Source organism: Diabrotica virgifera, chromosome 6, assembly GCF_917563875.1.
Source record: "Diabrotica virgifera virgifera chromosome 6, PGI_DIABVI_V3a".
Taxonomy (NCBI): Eukaryota; Metazoa; Arthropoda; class Insecta; order Coleoptera; family Chrysomelidae; genus Diabrotica; species Diabrotica virgifera.
The window spans coordinates 229589581-229613949 of NC_065448.1; the positions used below are offsets into that span (position 1 = coordinate 229589581).

The following is a 24369-nucleotide window of genomic DNA, read 5'->3' on the forward strand; positions in this document are numbered from 1 at the left end:
AGTTCTGAATTTCATCAAATTATTTTGATTTTGAATTGAAATCATTTGGAATTGAAATATTAAAATACAACAAAACATAGAGTAAGAAAACAATATATTAGGTGAATATTGATAGAAATTTTGATGATAATCAAATTATGTAAATCAAAGCAGTACATACTATTTTGGTAGGTTCTTTTTAAATTTTTCAAATGGGTAGGTACTTACCTATGAAATTTTTATTAGGATACTGAAACATTTACAATTATTATTACGTACCTGTGGTTTTTAAAAACAATTTAAAAAGTAACTACAATTATAACATAAAAATCAACATAAAAATCAACAGCAGATTGTCCAATAGCTTCATGGTGAATAAGGGACTACGACAGGGATGTAGCTTATCGCCAACACTGTTTAAAATCTATATAAATGAGGTCTTGAATAAGTGGCGGAAATCGTGTTCTGGAATGGGGATACAGCTAAACGACGACTCAATATTATACACACTGCATTTTGCTGACGATCAGATGGTGATTGCCCAGGATAAAGATGATCTAATATTTATGACACACCGGCTGTTTCGAGAATACAAAAAATGGGGCCTATACGTTAATATGAAGAAAACCAAATATATGTGTATAGGAGGATAGAAAAGTGAGTTACAACTAGAGGATGATATGGTTATTGAGCCAAACTCTGATTACGTATACCTTGGAACGAGAATTCAACAAAGTGGAAGGACAGAATTCGAAATAGAGGAAAGAATTATGAAAGGAAAGAAGGTAATAGGAGCTTTGAACTCATTACTTTGGTCAAAAACCATATCAAAAGAAAAGAAAACACAGCTTTATAATAGCATCTTTAAAAGTGTGGTACTGTATGGATGTGAAACCTGGCAACTGAATAAGCGAACAGAACAGAAGTTTCTTGCACTGGATATGGACTTCTGGCGAAGATCGGCCTGCATCTCCAGAGTCTCACATATAACGAATGAACGGGTACGAGATATTATGAATAGAGAAACAAATATAATTGAAAAAGTCCAACAAAAACAACTTTGTTGGTATGGTCATGTACAAAGAATTGAGGAACATCGACTCCGAAAGCTAATAATGGAATGGCAACCCCCGGAAAGAAGGAAAAGGGGCAGACCGAAACAACCTGGATAAGTGGAATCCAGAAAGCCATGTCTGAGAGAGATCTCCGACAAGGAGATTGGACAGATCGACGCGGCTGGAAAATAGGAACCGGAAGGCGCAGGACGCTATAAACCAGTGTTATATACAGTGAGCACGTAAAGGTTGGAATAAATTCATTTTCTCGAGAACGGACGATTTTGGGAAAAAATCCCGAAACACGTCATTTTTTATTTTTAAATTAGGTCTTTTTCGCATACATATCATACTAGTGACGTCATCCATCTGGGCGTGATGACGTCATCGATGATTTTTTTAAATGGGAATAGGGGTCGTGTGATAGCTCATTTGAAAGGTAATTTAATTCTCTATTCAGTAATATAAACATTTACATAATTATTTGTACAGGGTGTTCAAGAAAACATTTTTTTAATTTAATTTATTGACATAAAAAGAAGAATGCATGTAATTTATTTAATCCAAAATACATTTTACTGCTCTCAGAAAACAGAAAAAAATGTTTATTTGAAAAATATTCATTGCTTTTTGCTTAAACTAAATGTTCAAACTGTCCAGAGGAAGGTAGGTGGCGGCTTTGATAGGGAATTTAAGCAAAAACCAATATTTATTTGTCAAATAAACATTACTTCCTGTTTTCTGATAGCAGTAAAATGTATTATGATTTAAATAAATTACACACATTGTTCTTTTTATGTCAATAAATTTAATTAAAAAAATTTTTTTTTGGACACTCTGTATAAATAAATATGTTAATGTTTATATTATTGAACAGAGAATTAAATTACCTTTAAAATACGCTATCACACGACCTCTATTCTCATTTAAAAATTTTTAAGATTGTAACAAAAATAAGAAAACTTCTGTTGGAGTGAAAGTAAAAGAAAGAAAGATATACTCCAACAGAAGTAAGGGAAAAAGAACTATATAACTTGATGTAAGCTATGGGACAAATATATGAGACATAATATGTAGAGGTATAGATGTAAAGAAAAGGATGAAGTGACTTCTACGTTGAGAAGCCGCAATAGGAAAAATAAAAAAAAATATACTACTAAAGTGCAGTAGTACTGAAGAAAGGGGAATTAGAAGGGATAGAAGTAGAAGTGGTAAGAGACAGAGGCAAACTGAATAGAGTTGGCTAGCTATAGATGCAAGAGAGCAACTTGACACTCAAGGATGGATACGGCTCGTTTGCATGCCTGTCGAAGAACAGTAGCTCTATATAGATAGTAATGATGACTAGAAGATGAAATAATAAAATAAGAATAATGTACTGAAAATGAATGGAGATGAATAATGACTAAAAACGAACAAAATAAATAAAACTAACTAATCATGGGCGCCATGAAAATGATCTTCGATCATTTTCCCAGGTATCTTATACTGCTGTCAAATATTAAATATATCAAACCTGTAATAATGAACATAAAGGAGTAATAAAAATAAATGATATACAAAATAAATAAACATTTATTAAAATGAACTACCAGATTTTTAACAATCTCTGAGTTAAACAAGTTCATATTATGTGACTCTAACATGACAAAAGTTTGCAAAAGTTATGTTCAACCTAAGATAACAACAGTGTTACCTGTTACAAAATTACAGGTATAAGTACCTCTTACTTACATATAGGGTACAAAATTACATAAGTCTTCTACCAAATGGTTATAGTACGCTTGCTACGTACAACTGAATTGAAAACCGATGAATATTAAAAGTAATATAAATAAATAGGCACAAGCCTGGCGAAGAGAAAATACCATGAAGAATTAAGCAAATGCATTAATAAAAGTGGTAAAAATGAAGCTAAGATAAATACCGAAACGATAACCTAAATTACCCGAGCAAATGTAATAAAATAAAGTAGCGACGAATTAACTGAACAAATGAAATAAAGCGAATAAATAACCTATTTGGGAAACAAGCTAGTAATATTAAAAAAATAAATTTACCCGAATTACATAAACCAATATCAAAGCAATAATAAAGTATTAAAAACCTAATTTTCTCTAGGCTTATTCCTGTGCACAAGAAGTTACCGTAGATACAAAGTTTGGGAACCAAATAATCTAATATACAAATATGTCATATTAAAAAAAAAACAGAGGTAAACTAAATCTGGAAAAAAAATTAATTAACATAGCGCATTAAACCGAGAGTCTGAAATGTAAAAAAAAACCAATAGTTACTAAAACACACTAATTGTTTCCAAACGAATCCCAATGATTCCTAAAAAGGTTGCGGTTGTATCCTAGAAAATGATGCACCAGGATGGTGCGACCCATGACTCCTGTAGGCCCAGGTGCCAAGACGAAAACTGAGCTGGAACGCTCCCATAGCTTGCTCCCAATTAGACATACTCCCATGATGACTTGACTGTGGCTGTAGTGGTTTCTCTAGGTGGTCAAATAAGGTCTATGACTTCATGGTAGGGTTTCTCCCAAATGGCTAAAAGCATTCCCAGTTTTATTTCTCATTTTAAACATGAGCAAAAAGTAAAGGGAAGAAGAAATAATTGAGGAACTTTTTAGAAGCAATAGTATAGAAAAACCGACCATTAAAACTGGAACAAAAACCAATCTCAGGTAACCTTGAACTGTTTTGAGTGTGAATACATGGACAAATGACATTGAAATGATTTATTTGAGGAAATATCTGTAAAAATATATTGAATTTATAAAATATTGGATGTTGAATAATTTAAAACCTACAGAGAAATGGTAATTATTTTCAATATTAATTTGAGGACTTCAAAAATGTTTGGTTATGTAAAACCAAAAACCACATTAATATAAAAGATCGATATAAATATAATATAAAGATCGAAATAATCTACATCCTTCCCTTAATAGATTGACTAAGAAAGTTTAAAAATGAACCAAGTATATCAAATGTTCCATAACAAAAAACAAGGCTATACATAAAAAAATTATTATGAAAAAGTAGATCTCACCGAATGATTCCTATTTAGACTCCAACAGGAGTTGTCACCCACATGTCTCCTCACTCCAGACAATCCTTGGTGGTAACTTTTTACTTTACTTTAAATTGCTTGATGTTATAAAATAAGTTGGATGAAATCATCCGCCATTCTATATGGTACCTCTATTCGACACAACAGCCAACAGTCAAGTAAAGAACGAGAGGCGCTTCTCCGCCAAGGTAAACGTCAAACTCTCTCAGAAAACGAAATCATTCTCGATAGGTGGAGTACGTTCCATCACCGAGGTATGACGTCACCCCAGTAGTCCTATACGAGAAATTAGAGAATTTAAATGGAGACCGAGGAAAAATAATTATAATAATAATTAAAGAGCTAATTTTGTAACGTCACCGTTACAAGATGACGTCATCAAGCCCAGATTGGTGACGTCACTAGTATGATACATATGCCAAAGTCGTCCATTCTCGAAAAAATGAGTTTATTCCAACCTTTACGTGCTCACTGTATATACTACAATTATAAACTTTTTCTCTGCCATCACAACAATAAAAGCTAATATACACAACATTAATTTGTTTATCCAAAATCTGCATATTAATTATTGACAGATGATTTTAACACCCAATCAGATCCCGTATAACGTTTATACCATACTGTCGGTGTACGCATGAGCCCAGTAAAATCAAAATTTACCCTCATGCCTAAAGAAGTATAATTTCAAAAATTGTTCATGACGTAGATGCATGTTTTTTATATTTAATTAAAGCTACACGATGATATACAGTTGCCTGAAAAAATGGCCGCAAGTTATGGTTGCCAGCTGTTAAAAACGAGAGGTATCAGACATAAAGTGAAAGAAAGCTAGCGCGAAACGACACTGGTTTAGTTTGGCATGATGACTGCTTTAACATTTCACATTCGCCATCAAACTTTGTCAAACTTGTCAAACCAGTGAGTTGCGCGCTAGCTTTCTTTTACTTTATCTCTGATACCTCTCGTTTTTAACAGCTGCAACCCAGAGATATAGTAACTAAAAGGAGAAAAAACATCGAATACGTATTTATTCACAAATTGTTTAATAAAAATTTAGGTCACCATATGAAATGTCCGCATAGTAAAATTATCATTTCTATTCTAATAATAATTATTCATTAGTCGTTAAAGCAAAAAATAGGATCAGTTACGATTTACCCAACCCAAAAACAGATTATGTGATACCCACATGTGATGTATATAACCCATACCTGTGAAAAGCTTACTTTTCCAAGAGCAACAAGAAATCAGGATTTAACTTTTCAAAATCTGTTTGAAATTTTAAAACCATAAACGCGTAGGTATCAGAAAACGTTTACCTACCAATAAAATTTTCTCTTCCTCTTCTTCTTCTCCTCCTCCTTCTTCTTCTTCTTCTTCTTCTTCTTCTTCTTCTTTTTCTTATTTTTCTTATTTTTCTTCTTTTTCTTCTTCTTCTTCTTCTTCTTCTTCTTCTTCTTCTTCTTCTTCTTCTTCTTCTTCTTCTTCAAGTACCCTTTTACCTGCGAACGTTGGCTATTAAACAGGCAAGTCTGATCGTACTTACGGTATGCTCCGATGTGAGCCCGAATTACTACCACAGATTTTGGAGCCATGAGCGTTTTTTCCTGTTTATTTTTCGATACTATTTTTTCTCTATCTATTTATATATATTTCCAATTTTTTGTAGACATTCAGTGGTTAAGGTTGTCGCTGTACCTAGTAGGAAAATGCAGTTCCACAGTAACATACACCGTTATATTCATTTACACAACAGAGATGTTTCCTACCACGTGTAGACATTCGATGTTGTCAATTTGTGGTATGATGGGACGTTTGGGCTCGTTGATAGCTCCACAAATACCTCTAATGGTAAGTAGATGGTTTACTCTTATTTATGTGCTCTATAAGAATGATGACCATTGTAGACTTTAAGGTTTTGTTTTACATGAAAACTTCCCTGTTTCGCATTTCGGTATGACATGAACGACCAAGAGGGTTTTTGTTTTCGTGGGTCTATTGGATACGCTATTTTTTCTTAAGATCATCTAATACCAGATGAAATGTTTGTTTTAAGCAACACTACTCTACAGTGCTGCATAGAACCAACACTATACCATGTTTTTAAGATCAAGATAGTGCATAGTATTTGCATACTGCTTGATAGAGAGAACATGCATTACATTTGTTAAAATAAACCACCAATTCTGGATATTTTGATTCATTGCCATAATTAGTTAATAGTTAAAAAGCCTAAATATGTCATAGATAATAATTTTTGTCGGTTTTTGACAAATTGTACGAGTTCATCTCTATTCATACATCTTAAAACTTTTATTTCTAACATTGGCCGTTAGACTAGGAGCCGCTATAGGTGAAAATTCTTAATCATTTTAGGCACGACGGGACCCTATAACTTAAATAGTAGAACCTAAAAGAAAACGTTTGAGCACTGTGCCGTCACTTTTCAGTGGGAAATGCGTCTACAGTGGCGCATCAAACTTTCCATTTATGGACGGGAAACATAAATTAAAAAATACCCTCCCTCATTACCAGAATTTAATTTTTTTCATTTTTTTAAGTTTTATGTGATTTAGATATAAGATTCATCGTAATTTTAACCCACCACCCCCTTCTCCCTGCCCCCACCATCAAAAATTTTATTTTTCGATTTTATTTTTTTTTTGTGAGATGCAATCAATTTTAAAATTTCAAAAAATTTACACGCATAGTTAAGGCATTTATAAAACACGTCTATTTTTTATAGACATGTAGGTTGAGTTTGCATAACCTCAAAAAAATTTTAATTTTTTTTTTTTTTTGAAAAAAAGTATATAACTTTTTTTTGGGGATAGCTGCAGATCTAATTTTTTCTTAGTCTTGTGTATTTTATTAAACACTATATCTTTAATTTTTTCAGATTTTTCTGTAACGTTAGTCACCTTCAAAAATCCAAAAAATTGTTTTTTAAGGGGGTTTTGGGGGGTTTGAACGTGTTTTTCTGATTTTTAAATAATCTAAAGAACTCAGTTACTTGAAGTTACATATAACCTATAAAAACAAAATTGATTTGATATATTATGAAATCTATAAAATAGGGAAAATCCCCCAAAACCCCCCAAAAAACAGTTTTTCGGATTTTTGAAGGTCTTCGGACTTACGGAAAAATCTGAAAAAAATGAAAAATATAGTGTTTGATAAAACACACAAGATTAAGAAAAAATTAGAGCTGCAGCTATTCCTCAAAAAAAGTTATACGCTTTTTTGAAAAAAAAAATCTCTTTTAATTTTTTGAGGTTATGTACACTATACCTATGGGTCTATAAAAAATAGGCATGTTTTATAAAAGCCTCAACTATGCGTGTGAATTTTTTGAAATTTTAAAATTGATTGCAACCCACCAAAAAAAAATAAAAACGAAAAATGAAGTTTTTGATGGTGGGGGCAGGGGGAAGGGAGTGGTGGGTTAAAATCACGATGAATCCTATGTGTTGATCACATAGAACTTAAAAAAATAAAAAAAATGAATTCTGTTGGTAAGTTCTGTTAACTTTTAATTTATTTATCCCGTCCATAAGTGGAAAGTTTGATGCGCCACTGTCGACGCATGTGCCACTGAAAAGTGACGGCACGGTGTTCAAACGTTTTCTTTTAGGTTCTACTATTTAAGTTATAAGGTTTCATTGTGCCTAAAATGATTAAGAAATTTCACCTATAGCGGCTCTTAGTCTAGTCTATGGAATTTTATGATGCGTCACAATATCCACATTTCAATGTTTTCCAGGCGTTTTAATGAGCTAATAGTCAGCATCCAGGCTTTCGTATAATGTAGCAGAATACTGGGTGTAGTGCATTTTATCATTCAATATCGCATAGTTACATCAAAACCTCGGTTGACAAAATATTGCTTCATTTTTAGAGATGCATTTTTCTGATGTTATATTATATTCCAAATTTCGTCTTTGTTCTGAGCTAGGCCTAATGTATCCAAGAGAATAAGTTTTGTATATACTTTTTTAAATTTCTAACCTAGTTGGTCAAAAAATTTCCCATTTTGATTTTCTCCCTTCCATTTTGATTTTCAATTTTGTCTTTACACCATACAATAACTGTTGAGAGGTAAAATAGCTACTGAAACCTATGTGCACTACAGTGTCAATGCAATAAAAAATATAGCCAATTTTCAGTCTTGCGTTCGTTAGTAACATTAGTTAATCAGATTAATTTTTATCCCCTTGTTGCTACGTAAATTTAAAGACTGAAACAACCTAATTTTATCCAAGGAGTAACTGTGCCAAACTTATTTAATTATAACTTAGAAAAACCTTTTTTATACTCCCACAAAAGCCTTTCTCGAAATTATCCCCAAAGTTCAAGTTCAACAAAAAATATCTTAATCGACTGAGGCCGACAATGGATATTCCATTTTTGAAGATATTTTTCTTTAGCGGCGAATCGATTGAGGGTAAAATTGTACATGAACCACGCGCCTGCGCACACTGACAGTATGTAGTTCATTGCTAATCTTTCAAGATAGGTATGTATGTATCTGTAACCATGTAAATAAGTCATTAAAAGAATATATTAGTGGTTTTAGGAAATGTATTATTTATTATAATTCTTGTGTTTTTGGATTTGTGTTTCCCTGTAGTAAAATAATAAAATATGTAGGCATAACATTTTTACAGTTTGTCGCCGTGTTGTGTAATTATATCCGAAACTTACGTGTCAATTCAAGTGTCTCGATGGCGTAGTTGGCAGAGCGGTGGGACAGAGAACGGAAGCACACGGAAGATCGCGGGTTCTAATTCTAAACGATTCATACTTTTTTTTATTTTTCGTTATTTTAATACAAATTTTTTGAAAGTGGTAGATAAGAAAGTTAGTTTAATTATTAAATAAAATACAAATAACCTGTTAAGTATATTTACTTCGTTTAAATTACCTATATAATAGAAGAATATCTTCTTACGTGCGTACAAAGTACACACACATTTTTTTTTTTTCTATTTAGCACCCATTCGTGCATATATTGTCCGTTACATTTTCTTCTGCCTTCACTCCTCTTTGGATCTTTCAGCGTATTTCCTGTGATTTTTCTCAGTACTCTTATCTCTACCCTTTCCAGTAGTCTTTGTGTTGTGGCTGTATCAGGTCGAGTTTCTAATGCATATTATGTCATTACCATAATTAGTTGAAGGAAGTTATACATCTCGAGTCTAAATATATATGTCCAAGACAAGATAATTTTAGTTTTTAATTAATTTTACAAGTTCACGATCTCTACTCGTATCTCTAAAAACTTCATTTTATCTATAACATTGCCAGTCTATAGAATTTTTAAGATGCGTCGGAATATCCACATCTTAAAGTTTTCCAGGCGTCGTAATGAGCTAACTGTCAGCGTCCAGGCTTTCGTACCATATAGCAGGATAGTTGGTATACTGCATTTTATCATCCGATATCAAAGAGTTAGATAAAGAGCTCGGTTGACGAAAAATTGCTTCATTTTTAGAGATGTATTTCTGATCTCTTATATTCTGAATTTTTCTTTTCGTTCTGACCCAGGTCTCATGTATCCACGAGAATAAGTTTTATATTTATATTTTTTAATTGCTTTAACCTAGTTAGTCGAAAAATCTCCAATTTTAATTTTCTCCCTTCCATTTTGATTTTCATTTTTGTCTTTACTCGCTTACTCCATGGGTAGTAAACTTCATTTTATCTATAACATTGCCAGTCTACAGAATTTTTAAGATGCGTCGGAATATCCACATCTTAAAGTCTTCCAGGCGTCGAAATGAGCTAACTGTCAGCGTCCAGGCTTTCGTACCATGTAGCAGGATAGTTGGTATACTGCATTTTATCATCCGATATCAAAGAGTTAGATAAAGACCTCGGTTGACGAAAAATTGCTTCATTTTTAGAGATGTATTTCTGATCTCTTATATTCTGAATTTTTCTTTTCGTTCTGACCCAGGTCTCATGTATCCACGAGAATAAGTTTTATATTTATATTTTTTAATTGCCTTCCTAAATAGTCGAAAAATCTCCAATTTTAATTTTCTCCCTTCCATTTTGATTTTCATTTTTGTCTTTACTCGCTTACTCCATAGGTAGTGGAGTCACTGAAGGTGGATATGAGCTATTACCTCCGATTTCGTTCAACCTCCATCGATTTGCATGAAAACTGGTGAGTGGTTAGAGGATATCTTAAGAAACAAAGGTGACATGGTGCCAACTTGCGCTATTACCCTGGGGGTGGGCGCCACCCCTTCTCGAGGTAAAAATTATTTTATTAAAAATAACCACATAATTAGATAGTGGGACAAATTCTAAGCAAAATTTGTTATATAATGTTATTAAAATAAATCAAAACTTTTTGAATTATTAAAGATCAAGTATTTTAATTTTTCGTAAGAAAATGCATGTTTTTAACCGATTTTTCATAGATAACTCAAAAACTATAAGTTTTCACAAAAAAGTTGTTATTACCAAAATTGAAGCTAACAAAAAACTAAATAAACTTCTTACTAGAAAAACCTTTTCATGATAACTAAAAGTGAGTTATAGGTAATTAAATGTATATTTTTTTCGGCGAGTACCCAAATCTAAGTATTCGAGCTTAATTTACGGGAAAATGATGCATTTTATAACATAAACTTATAAAACATTTGTGAAAGTACTTAGATATATCTATCAAATGAGTTACCGAACAAGTTAATAGCATTAAAATTTATGCTCCAAAATTTTTTCAAATTTTATCTTTTAAAAATGTTGCCCTTTTTTAATAACTTCGTTAATTTTTAAGATATCAGGTTCACCTAAAAACGGTTTAAAAGGTAATTCCAAAGGCTATTAAAACGTTTTGCGATTACTCTTTTAGACACCTTACTTTTTAAAAATCAAAGATTAAATGGCCACGGTTACATGGTTCTCGCAGCAAAATTTAGGCTTTAAACGTTTCTATCTCGGTTATTTTTCACCCTACAGAAATGGAAAAGAAAGTATAGTATTTGATACGTTAAAACCTAAAATTTGTTTATTTACCATTTTTTACGAATATTGAATGTTTTTTAGTTATTATCAAAAGAAAATAAAAATGACGATAATTTTAAAAGTTCTGATTTTTTTAAATTATATTTTTTTTTAAAAATTATGGATTCTAAACCGGTGAAAATTGTTAAAATCATTACGTATACTAATACAAAGAAATTTTTTGAAGGATTACTATAAATTTTAATTTTTGTGGAAATGGAGTATGTTTTATTTTTTACTTTTTCCTAAAAAATTCGAAAGGTTTCTATTAGTTTCATCATATTTTGCTTAATTTTGATGCTATTAACTTTTTCTGAAGCTCATTTTTGTTAGGTATTCTGAAGTATTTTGGTAAGTGTTTAGCAGGTATATTTTATAAATTGCATCGTTTTCCCGTTATTTAAGCTTGAATATTTAGATTTGAGTTGTCATCGAAAAAAATATATATTCAATTACCCATAACCGACTTTGAATTAACATTAGTGTAGGTTTTCTTTAAAGACAATCGTAATAAAAGTCCGTTTGATGTTTAACAGTTTTAGTTAATAAAATAGATGACTAAATTATTGTTACTCTTAAATTAACGAAATGTAAAAGTGCTTGTGTAATTTGCGACCAAAATCTTACGTGTTCTTATTCTTACAAAAGGGAATGTATTTATGGAATAATTTGCGTCTAATCAATATAATACCCGTCTAAGTATTATCCCTAAGAACAGGTCCGCCGCGTTTATGGTGTTAGAATCGACTGAATGTATTCGTTCTCTTTCCCTACGCTAAAACAAACCATCTTAAGCTAATCTCCTTTTTTCTGTGAAACAACTCAATTAAAATTGGTTCAAAGCATATACCGACATCTTCCAATAACCCAATAATACAAAAATTAAAAGTAGTCCGCTACCGTCGCCGTAATCCCCAATTCGTTCCACCCATCTGTGCCAACGTAGGTCCATATTTGTGAGACTCTATCCCGTTCTTGTACTAATAATTAAGAAAAATAATATTCAGGGGAATTTAAAATATAAGGTAAACTATTTACAATCCTACATTAGTTTAGTACCTTGAGCGAAGAGTGTATTCAGCTTTTTATTGTCTTCAATTTTGGTAAGAATAATTTCTTTGTAAAAGCTAATAGTTTTTGAGTTATACGTGAAAAACAGCTTTAAAACATGCATTTTTTACGAAAAAATAAAATCTTTGATCTTTATTAACTCAAAAAGTATTGATATATGTTAATAACTTAATATAACAAATTTTGCTTAGAATTTGTCCCTCTATCGATTTATGGTATTATGTTTAAAAAAATAATTTTCACCCCAGAAAAGGGGTGGCATCCATCCCCAGGGTAAAAGCGCAAGTTGGCATCATGTCACATTTGTTCCTTGAGGTATCCTCTAACTACTTAAAAATTTTAACAAAAATCGATGGAGGTTCAACGAAATCGGAGGTGAAAACCTTCAGTGACTGCACTAAGGATAAAATCCTACGTGTACCACACTGCCAATGCAATAAGCAAGACAACCAATTTTTGTTCTTGAACGCCTTAATACCATTAGCTAATCAGATTGATTTTTAACGTCTTGTTGCTATGTGAATTTAAAGACTGAAACAACCTAATTTTTTCCAAGGAATAACTGTGCCAAACTTATTTAATTATAACTTAGAAAAACCTTCTCTATACCACAAAAGCCTTTCTCGAATTCATCCCCAAAGTTCAAGTTCAACAAAAGATATCTTAATCGACTGAGGCCTAAAAGGTTTTAATTGGTAAAGTGTCAAGTTTCAGTCATCAGATCAGATCTGAGAAGCGACTCGACATTGAAAAAGGCCCGAAGCTCTTCAGGTTAGAGGAAACTTTTTGACGCTACTTCGCATGTATAACAACAGGCCTGAAGTTCGTCTTTCAGTGGTTTTCAAAGATGTTTCTATTTAAATGATTTTGTGGAGTTTCTTAGATCGTTGAATTATTATTATAAGTTTTACATCACTCGGTCTATTAATTAAGTTTAATTGTATTAACATGAGTAAGAAATTATTTTGGTTAGTTTAAGAACTCATAAATAAAACTGGAAAATATGGACTAACAAACATCTAAAGTATGCATGAAATACAGAGTGAGTTTTATGTATGGAAACCTTAATTATCTCGGAAACGGCTTGCATGATTTTTATAGATTTTGGTGGGTAAGGGTTTCTAATGTGGCCGATATTATAGTGATAATTACATTGTTGTCAGATCTTCCGTTTTTCTAAAGCCTAATTAATTTTCTTATTTCAAATGGAACACCCTGTAGATTTTTTGCGTTTTAAATTCCCTAAGAAATACTGATTGTTTTTCATGTTATATTTCCTATACCTAAAGGCTATAATGTTGAGGTGATTGCTACATTTATTGAAGAAAAAATTTAAACAAATTATAAAAATCAATTTTTTCGGCCCGGGTAGACATTATTTTACAGTCTTTGGACCACTGGGAACAAAAAAAGCCATTGGTAATTTTTTTCTAAAGTTAATCGTTTTCGAGTCATAAAGAATTTAAAACTGAAAAAAATCGAATAATGACGATTTTCAAGGTTCAAAAACACAAATCAGAAATATTATTTTTGGAACTGCGAAGTACCCAAGTTCATACTCAAGCCTTATTTTATTAGTTACCAATAAGTAATTTAAGTTTGTTTCATTCTAAAATATTGTTTTTTAGTTGTTAATGCAGCCCGATCGCCCGTCTTCTCATATGCGCTTCATTAACAATTATTAAAAAGCAATGTTCTAAAACAAAACGTCTGTGTAGTGTAAGCTCTACTTAAAAAAAATTGGCTTGTGCCAAAAAATTTTATAGCCAGCCCCTAGAAGAAGGGGTAGTTGAAGGGGGCTTGAATTTGGGTACTCCGGAGTTTCAAAAATAAAATTTTTTATTTGTGTTTTTGAACCTTCAAAATCGTCATTATTCGCTTTTTTCAGTTTTAAATTGTTTATAACTTGAAAATGATTAACTTTAAAGAAAAATTACAAAATACCTTTTTTATTCCCAATGATCCAAAGAATGTAAAATAATGTCTACACGGGCCAAAAAAATTGATTTTTATAATTTGTTTAAATTTTTTTTTAATAAATGTAGCAATAACTCCGAAACTATGACATTTAGGTATAGGGAATGTAACATGAAAAATAATCGGTATTTCTTAAGGACTTCAAAATGCAAACAATATACAGGGTGTTCTATTTGAAATAAGAAAGTTTATTAGATTTACAGAAAACCGGAAGATCTGACAACAATGTAATTATCACTATAATATCGGCTGAATTATGAAACCCCTATCCACCAAAACCTATAAAAAAACGTGCAAGCTGTTTCCGAGATAATTGAGTGTTTCCATACATAAAAGTCACTCTGATATGTATAATAAAACAAAATTCATAAGGAAGAATTTCCTGTAGCTGATTGTATACTATTAACAACAAGTAAATTTAATGAAAATTTTTTCCTGTATTGACTGACGAGGAAACATAAATATGAAGATGATGATGAACAAAGTTACTTTTGATTAAAGTAATATAATGTTGACTCAAACGCATATCTACAAAATTATATGATCATAAATATGTAGGGGGTTACTGGAAAAGGAGTAAATAGCCACTTTCTATGTTTCGAGAAAATCGCACTTAATTTTTAATCTGTACTATAAATCACTCTATCCAAATAGAAAGAAGTTTTGAAAATAGTATGGATAGCTCAAGTGCGAATTAAATGTAAAGTTTAAAAAAAATTTAAGAATTAAAAAAGAATTAGTTTTTTTTAAATATTTTGGCGTTTGGTTCTTCAGGTATGTATACGAAAATGAGACATAGATCTTTTTGTAAACAATGTTTGGCAAGTATTGCATGTATCTTGGATATATGATTTCCTTTTTAGATTGAAATTTTCGTAAAAAATTTTTTTGTAGGCAGAAAAAGCAATTTTTAAGTTTTGGTCTTCTATTTATATAAATATTCTATATTTTGTTTTTTCTAAACTGGCGTACACTATTTAAAACGATCCAGGCGCCAAATGTCAATAAAAAGCATTTGTTTACAAAGAACCAAACACCTTTAGGTCTGGATCCCGCGTATGAAAAAAAAGTTGATTAATAGCAAGCTGAAAATTTGTTAATAGCTTAAGGGTGTCTAGTAGAACAATATTTGATATATAGGAACACTGGAACAGGGGAAGTTTTATTGTGGAACAGGTTAAAAATTTGGAACAAAGATACAACGACCGGTTGTTGTGATATTCACAATTTATCGTTTAGCAGCGTCCAGATCCAGATTTGTTAAATTTCAATATTTTCCAAATAAATTGTCAAACTATGTATTCTTTTTCTCATGATCATCTTTCAGTGCGTCACAGTTTTTCGATTTCTTTCTAACGCATTAAATTGTATGGCATGTGTTTGACATATAATAATATTGTATACAGGGTGTCCCAATTTAGAGATATGACGTCATCGTCGATTTTCTTCAATGACAACACTGTCATTTTGATAGTTATTTTGATAGGGTGTTTAAAGTTATACACAACTGCAAAATTTCAAATTTTTTTCCCTACCATTTACAAGATAATAAAAAATAACAAAGTTATGAAAAACAAGTAATCAAATAATAATTCAATTTAATTATTTCAATTAAGAAAATACTCATACTGTTGCCCTCAATGATTGTCAAATTGTCAATGGACAACGTTATGAGCATTTGCTTAATTGAAATATTTAAATTCAAATATTATTTGATTACTTGTTTTTCATAACTTGGTTATTTTTTATTATCTTGTAAATGGTAGGGAAAAAAATTTGACATTTTGCAGTTGTGTATAACTTTACACAACCTATCAAAATAGCTATAAAAAGTACAATGTTGGTATTTAAGAAAATCAATGATGACGTCATATCTCTAAATTGGGACACCCTGTATACATTATTATTTTATGTCAAAAATGACAATTTGAAATACTAATCGACGGGTCTGAGCATTTTTCAAAAAAACAATTAGTATTTTAATTATTGAATTTATTCAAAATTACAGCCATAACTTTGTTATTTTCTATTATCTTTTAAATGGTAGAGAATTTAATATTTTGCAGTTGTGTATTACACACCCTATCAAAATAGCTATCAAAATGACAGTGTTGCCATTTAAGAAAATTAACGATGACGTCATATCTCTAAATTGGGGTACCCTGTATACATTATTACTGTATGTCAAAAAGGGCAATTTCAAATACTAATCGACGGGACTGAGCATTTTTCAAAGAAACAATTTGTATTTAAGATATTGAATTTATTCCAAATTACAGACTCTCTCTGTATATGTAGGCAGTATAATGTAGAAAACAACGCACTTAAAAGTACAAAGTATCAAAAAAATAGAGTCAAACAATTCTAAACACAAAAACTTTTCATCAAATGGTGGCATCGAGGTAAAACGAACTGAGAATGTTAAAATGACGACTGATAACAAGTTTCCGTCGTTGTCTGATTGCTAGCAGCCCTAGTTGGGTCTCTAGGCTAGGTATCCCGTTTTATCCGACTATCCCGTTTTATCCAACTCTCCCCTACCCTTTTTCCTATCATTTGTTACGCACTGAAAAATGCTCATGAAAAGGACAATACCATTTAAAATTTAATAAGTAAATAATACTTAATATTCTTTGATTACTTTGTCCCCTAGACCATTTTGATGTGGGTATTGAATTTGTTTGTGAGAATACAGAAAACCGCGCATTATAGGGTTAAATTAATTTTCTGTACATTCCATTTCTTATTTTCTTCTTTATACCTAATAGTAAATTCCTTCGTTAATTCTATAACCTGATTATTTAATTTATGTCCTTAGGCGAGAGTCTCTGAAATGCTGCCGTTAGTATTATTCGCGATCATGGGCTCGATCTCTGGAACTTTGGCATTGTTATTTCCAGAAACATTGAACACAAAGCTGCCACAAACAATCCAGGAAGCAATCAATATCGGGAAAAGAGACAAGCGGAACGCTCGACGGGATTCTGCACCACCTGAATCCTGAGGATTATCCCGAGGATGTGCGTGAAAATATTAATGTTTCTACAAGTCGTTCGTTTGTAAATAAAGTTTTCAAAAAACTCGAATGTATTTTTTATTTAAAAAATATTCTTTTAACACAAACAATTCGTAGTGTATTTTATATACAGGGTGTTTCATTAATAATTGTCCATATAGTAACTGGAGAATCCTTAGCACAAAATACGAAGATTTAACTTAAAACACTTAAATAAAATGTTGTTCCTTACTGAGTTACAGGGTGTTTTATCTTAAAATTTAAAAAATTTTTTTGCTCAGCATTTTAAAACTATTCGATGTATCCTTTTCATACTTGGCAGGAAGTATAGGTACTGTACACACTACTAAATTATGTTAAACAAACGTTTGTAGCTATTACCAGAGGCGTACGACGGGGGAAAGTGAATCGTTGACCCTTTCCAAATTCTACGCCATTGGCGAAATTGCTATTTTAGTTCAATTTTTGGATTCTCCAATACTTTCTATGAAAATAATATACTCTTCGTTCGTAACTATAAAGTCATTATTTTTCGAGATATTAAGTTAAAAATGAAAAGGCACACTTATTTTGATTAATGTATTGTGTCGCTTCATTTTTATTTTCAAATAATATCTCGAAAATCAGTTTATCGTTACGAATAAAGAGTATATTATTTACATAAAAAGTATTGCAAAATCAAAAAATTACACTAAAATAGCAATTTTGTCAGCGGCGTAGAATTTGAGAAGGGTCAACCAGCCAATATCCCCTGTCGTACGCCTCTGGTAGTATCTAGAAACGTTTATTTATCTTAATTTAGTAGGGTGTACAGTACCTACACTTTCTGCCAGGTATGATAAGGATACGCCAAACAGTTTAGAAGTACTGGGTACAAATAATTTTTAAATTTTAATCACATGAATCATATTATAAATTAATCAAAATAACTCTGATGTTTCATATTTAACTTCAAATATCTCGAAAACTAATGATTTTATCGTTACCAATGAGAAGTATATTATTTACGTAGAAAGTATTGGAGAATCTAAAAATAGCACTGAAATAGTAATTCCTCCAGTGGCATAGAATTTGAAAAGGGTCAACCATTCACCATCCCCTGTCGTACGCCTCTGGTAGTAGCTAGAAACGCTTGTTTATCATAATTTAGTAGTGTGTCTAGTAGTCGCACTTTCTGCCAAGTATGAAAAGGTACGTCGAATAGTTTTAAAATGCTGAGCAAAAATAATTTTTAATATTTTAGATAAAACACCCTGTAACTCAGTAAGGAACCACATTTTATGTAGGTGTTTTAGGTTAAATCTTCGTATTTTGTGCTAAGGTTTCTCCAGTTACTATATGGACAATTATTAATGAAACACCCTGTATACAGTGGACAAAACACCTGGAAACGCCCAATTATATCTTAAAGGGATGGTCCAAATTACCTCTGCAACATTTGCTGATTTAGTTTTATAAATTCTACTTTTCCATTATTCCCAATTAAAATAATCTTGAGGATTAAAATCGAGCGAACGAGGAGGCCAAGCAATAACATTCAATCTACCTATCCATCCACCGGGAAATGTTTGGTCTAAATAATGCCGAGCATTTGCAGCAAAATAAGCTGAACTTTCGTCTTGCTGCAACTATAAATCATTAAATTTAGCTCCAAGTTTTTTTCCAGGATGGGGTAAAATTTCATTTCTAAATAGCATTTCGTAATTATCGCTGGTTAAATTTCCGTCTACAAAAAAATTGCCCAATTTACTGAGTAGGTATCTACTATACCCGTCCATACATTAATTTTTGTGATCTTTTAGTATAGTTTTCATGTATCCTGTGTAGATTTACCTCACTTTAACAACTTATATTTTGACGATTTACATTCTCACACAGGTAACAGATAATTCCTACCTTACGGAAGGTATCAAAAAAATCTTACCATTTGATGGGGGTCTCCGAAAATAACAGAAGCCGAACTTTGCTTCATTCTCTACAGCGGAAAAAATAAATTAGATCGAGAAGACATTCCTTTCGTGATCATTCTCTTTGCCTTATCCTTATGCGGGGTTGGCTTTCCTAATTGAATTGTGTGGCTCTCCACACAATTCTCTCTTGGGTCCTACACAATTCCTCTCCTACTCCTTCCAGGAATTTGCACTTCAGGTATTCTTCGTATTGGGTGATTAACGTCTCGACGTTGAATATGACCAAACCATCTTAACCTATGCCCTCTCATTTTGGCATCAATTGGTGCCACACCTAGACTTCCCCTAATATACTCATTTCTAATTTTATCCTTCTTTGTCATTCCACTCATCCATCTAAGCATTCTCATTTCCGCCACATGCATTCGTTGTTCCTCTTTATTTTTCACTGCCAAACATTCAGTTCCGTACATCATAGCCGGTTTTATGGCTGTTTTATAGAATTTTCCCTTCAGCTTCATTGGAATTTTTCTGTCACACAACACACCACTCGCTTCTTTCCACTTCATCCATCCAGCCCTAATTCTACTGCATGCATCTCCATCTATTTCTCCATTACTCTGTAATGCCGATCCCAGGTACTTAAAACTATTGCTTTTTACAATCAGTTCACCATCCAAAGATACCATTTTATTTGTAGTAACTCCATCTTTAAATGAACAATCCAAATACTCTGTTTTTGTCCTACTAAGTTTTAAACCTTTTTCCTCCAGAGCTTGCCTCCACTGTTCCAGTTTTTGTTCTAAGTCTCTTTCACTTCCTTTAGAGAAGACACTTTAGAGAAGACATTCCTTTATAAAAAAAAATATTTATATAGAAAGATACCGTTACTTTGGTGTGTGGTCAAAATTAGACGGAACTCTTATGATGGTCCTTAAACCATTCGCGGACACCACTGCATCTGCAGACACTTACAAAGGGAAATGACTGCATACACTCCATAGGAAGACGTGTCCACGAATGTGATAATGGGAAGAAAATTTTCAAACGAAATGTGACGAAACTGAAATTTACCATCTAACTGTTTCTTTGTACAGAGGATTCGCAATGCAATTATAAACCGAAGGGACGGAAATTTTTTAAACTTATTTAACTCGATTTTTTTAATATGGAATATTAGCGGCCCACCATGAGGGAAATTTGGCCTTTAAACGAAGAAGATCATAAGTGGCTGATGCTGTAGAGAAAACAGCAACACTGAAATAAAACTGGACAGGTCACGTGGATCGAATAACCAAGAGATGATGCCTACCGAAACAGAGGTCATCCACTAATACGTTGGACTGAAGATCTATGAACTGAAAATTATTAGGAAGAATTATGTCCAGCAGTAAATAAACGATGATTGAGTGATGATGATGATGATTAGCGGCCTAAAATTATATTGTGAGAAACCCTTACATAAAGTGAATTGGATGTACAGGGTGAATTAAGATTTTATAAAAGTAACGAAAATTAAACGAGATATTATAACAACAGAATTCTTGACGCGTTACAGTGGATAGGATTAAACTGTGGATAAACTTTGAACGGTTACGGCTTCTATTTAGGTCTGTAACAACAGTGATTTTCGGTGTCATATACTTAGTATATTTCATTCTAGAAGTATTCAGAATAAATTTTTTTATTGTTAGTACAGTTTCACTGAACATTTCTTACAACGGTGGGTTGAGTTTGTTGTATTCGATAGATTTAATAAATGACAATGCTAGTTTTCAATATAAGCAATAATCGATTTTATGCCGAAGCGCAAATAAAACAAGGACTATTTGATTTGTTGTGACAACAATTCCCTTATAAATAAATATATTATAAGCACACATTCTGACTGCATATATGTATATATATATGTACACGAAACACTACGTGTAATACTCGTTTTATTGTACAAAGTCTTCAATAAACATCAGTTGTGCTGCATACCAAACACTGTTTGCGAAATGGGAAAAGTTAAATATTGGTTGAACGGCGCTCTGATGGAACTGTCAAACATCAAGTAATTCATCATTGTACAATATGTTAGATATTCTTGTTCCGAAATTTCATAACTCAATTTATGGTATGGCGTCGGCGTGATGAGAGAACATTTTTAATAATCGGATTTGCTCTAGCGTTCAAAACGACTCGATGAAAAATAAAATGAATATTCAGAAGATGATATATTAAATTGTTATTTAATCGACTATTTTTCTTTGTATACCATTTTTCATGATCCAATGCATCATTTGGTAGGCACGACAATTCATTACTGCTGTAAATTTTCCTTTAAAGTTTAGAAAAAGTCACAGCAGTTTTTTGGATAAGATAATTTTAGCAAAAATTGTATGAATTTTCTTTATTAACCTTCCAGTTGTTACGTAGATTTTCAAGATTTTCATACCCGTCGGTACAAGAGACCGGTAATTATTGAACGTGGTTTTTGGAAATAATATGATAACCTTTTCATTAGTAAATAATATATTGGGATTTAAGAATTAATAATACACACACTGAGTAATTAAGTAATATTAATTTTAATCAGGTAACTTTTATTACTCCGAATCCGAATGCAGAACTTAATTAATCGAAAAAAAATGTAAACGTTACGAAAATTAAGATCTAATTCTGGGTATGCATAATATATTCAAAATAACCGCAATCGTTTTGACAATTAGTCGCAAAATTATCCTAAAAGGGGTTTTTAACTTTAGAAAAGAGTAAACTTTGAGAAAAGTGAGTGTTCAATATTTCTTGCCATATCCACTTTAGTTCTGGATGCATGGTATCAGAAAATGGTGGAAAAGGTTGCTCAAGAACCTGGTCAATATCCTGATTTTAAAGTAGAAAATAACATCCTTTATAAGCATGTTGTTAGTTCAGTGGAAGCCTTGTATAAAATGTCTGATTGGAAAATTGTCGTCCCAACAGCAAACAAGGATGAAATTCTTCGTACTTTTCATGATAATGTGACATCTGGTCATTTTGGTTCTTATAAAACATTTAGTAGGATATCAGAATTATATTATTGGCCTAGCATGCGCAACTATATTAAGAAATATAGATCTAGATGCAAATTTTTTGCTACTTGCAAGCCAGTACTATGCCACAAGCTGGATTAATGGGTTCTTTTAGAAACATTGACTTCCCGTGGAAGATGGTATTTATGGATCTGATTGGACCATATCTTCGTAGTTACAATAGCTATACCTATTGTTTGGTGGCCGTGGACTACTTTAAGAAATTTCCACTAGTTTTGCCTCTTCGTAATGCTACTGTCCCTGCCATTGTGAAATATTTGAAGGAACATTTTTTTTTGTTGTTTGGTGTTCCCCAAATTGTCTCTTGTGGCAATGGTCCTCAGTTTGGGTCTAAGGCTTTTAAGGACCTTCTAACCAAATACATAGTTCAGAAGATATTTTATAATGCTGCATACCATCTGCAAGCTAATCATAGTGAACGAGTGAATCGCAGTATTAATTGTAACCACCCTTAGATCATACACCTCTCCAGATCACAGAGCTTGGGACCAATATATTCACTCCATAGCTAAAGCCATAAGAACTTCTGTCTATGAAGTTACTCAGTGTTCTCCAGCTTATTTGAATTTTGGTAGAAATATTGCCTTGTCTGGCGATTACTTTGGTTTAATTTCAGAGAACTTCGCTCTGGCCCGACTAATTAACAATTGAATAGCAATATAGACATTATTATGGGTCTTTAAAAAAAGGATTTCTACGCAGTTAGTTTTAACATACAGTGGAACCCCGTTAACTCGGATTAATCGGGACTGCGGCCGATCCGGGTTATCGAATATCCGGGTTAGCCGGAGAAAATGGTAAAAATTAATATAATATGGTATGCTTACAGATAAACTCCGTTATAATTGTGACACAGACACTGGTAAACCACGTTCGCATTACGCACAAAACCACACATACAAAGCGTCGTCGAGAGTCTCATTTTTAGCTTTGCACCGATTGTCCAAACTGTCTTTTGTTATCATTTTGAAACAAAATTCTTCGATTTTAGTTCTATTTTTCTTCCAATCCGATACTGTAGATGTACCGACACCATATGATGCTGCAATATTCGCCTTTATCAATTCTACTTTAATGCTTCTAGTTTCTTTTCCATTGCCACTACAACATTTTACGTTGTGTTGCCCTTACGTAGACAAATAACACGCAAACATAAAATCTGAATAGATTTACGAACGATTACAGAACGGAAGCGAACAATACGACTTTACTACACACAATACCCTCTCTGATGTTATGTTATTTAATAACAGTGATGACTAAGACCATTGTTAAAAAAGAATTTTAATAGTCTTTTAGTTTTTTCTAAATAATGCTAAGGCAGTTTAAAATAAATAAAGGATACTACAGGTGCCTGTTGTTTTCGATAACACGGCAATGAATGTGGTGTGCCATGAGTCATTTTAACTATGGTATATGTAGTTCAAATTACACAAATACCCATTATCTCTCAAATATTATATTACACAAATTTTTATTGTTGAAATGTTTGTCTGATAAAAATCGGTCCGGGTTAGCCGGAGTTCCGGGTTATCGGGGGCCGACTTATCGGGGTTCCACTGTACTAACATAGCATAACGTACTTTTAACATAATTACACCCACCCAGACAAAATTAATTATAGGTGGAGCTTAAAAATAAGGAGTAGCTTGGTACAGCATAGTCAAAAATATTAAGGGTTGTTAATATTAAGAAAATGAAACGCTACAATATATATTGTCAATCCCTTTCAAGTTCACTGCAGGGAACATGCCTGCCCTGTTTCTATCCAGCGTACAAGCTCTTCTGGCCATCGTGTAAGTGGTTTTCCTATGTTTCAGTTTATCTCTTATTGGTCTCCGTTTGATTGTTGCGTCTTTACTTTCCATCCTTCATTCTTGCCACAGTAACATATATGTTTCTCTGGATTTGTTTAGTAGGTTTTCGTTTGTCTCATATGTGATGTTTTTATTTAAAAACTACGTGATCATAATATGGTGAAAAAATAAATATGCTATTTTATTTGCCTACTTGTCTAAATTCTTATTCGAGTTTTAAAAAACCGCATACAGGGTGCAATTTTGTCTATTGACAAAACGAACTAATTGTTCAAAAACCGATTTAAGCCTGATTTAAGTTTGAATAAATGAGTTGATTAGCTGATAGTAGTGTAACATTTACATTAACTGTGTTAATGTTAAAC

The 24369-nt window shown here is 32.2% G+C and overlaps 1 protein-coding gene across 1 annotated transcript in view; it reads left to right on the plus strand.

Moving 5' to 3' along the window:
* The window catches only part of LOC126886779 (solute carrier family 22 member 3-like), a 107704-nt gene extending 90434 nt beyond the window's left edge, over positions 1-17270 (plus strand). The window contains exons 7-8 of the mRNA XM_050653811.1: positions 5789-5970; positions 17003-17270. Coding sequence (XP_050509768.1) covers positions 5789-5970; positions 17003-17188 — 368 coding nt within the window. The 3' untranslated portion in view covers positions 17189-17270. The remainder of the gene's footprint in view (positions 1-5788; positions 5971-17002) is intronic.
* The last annotated feature ends 7099 nt before the right edge of the window (positions 17271-24369 follow it).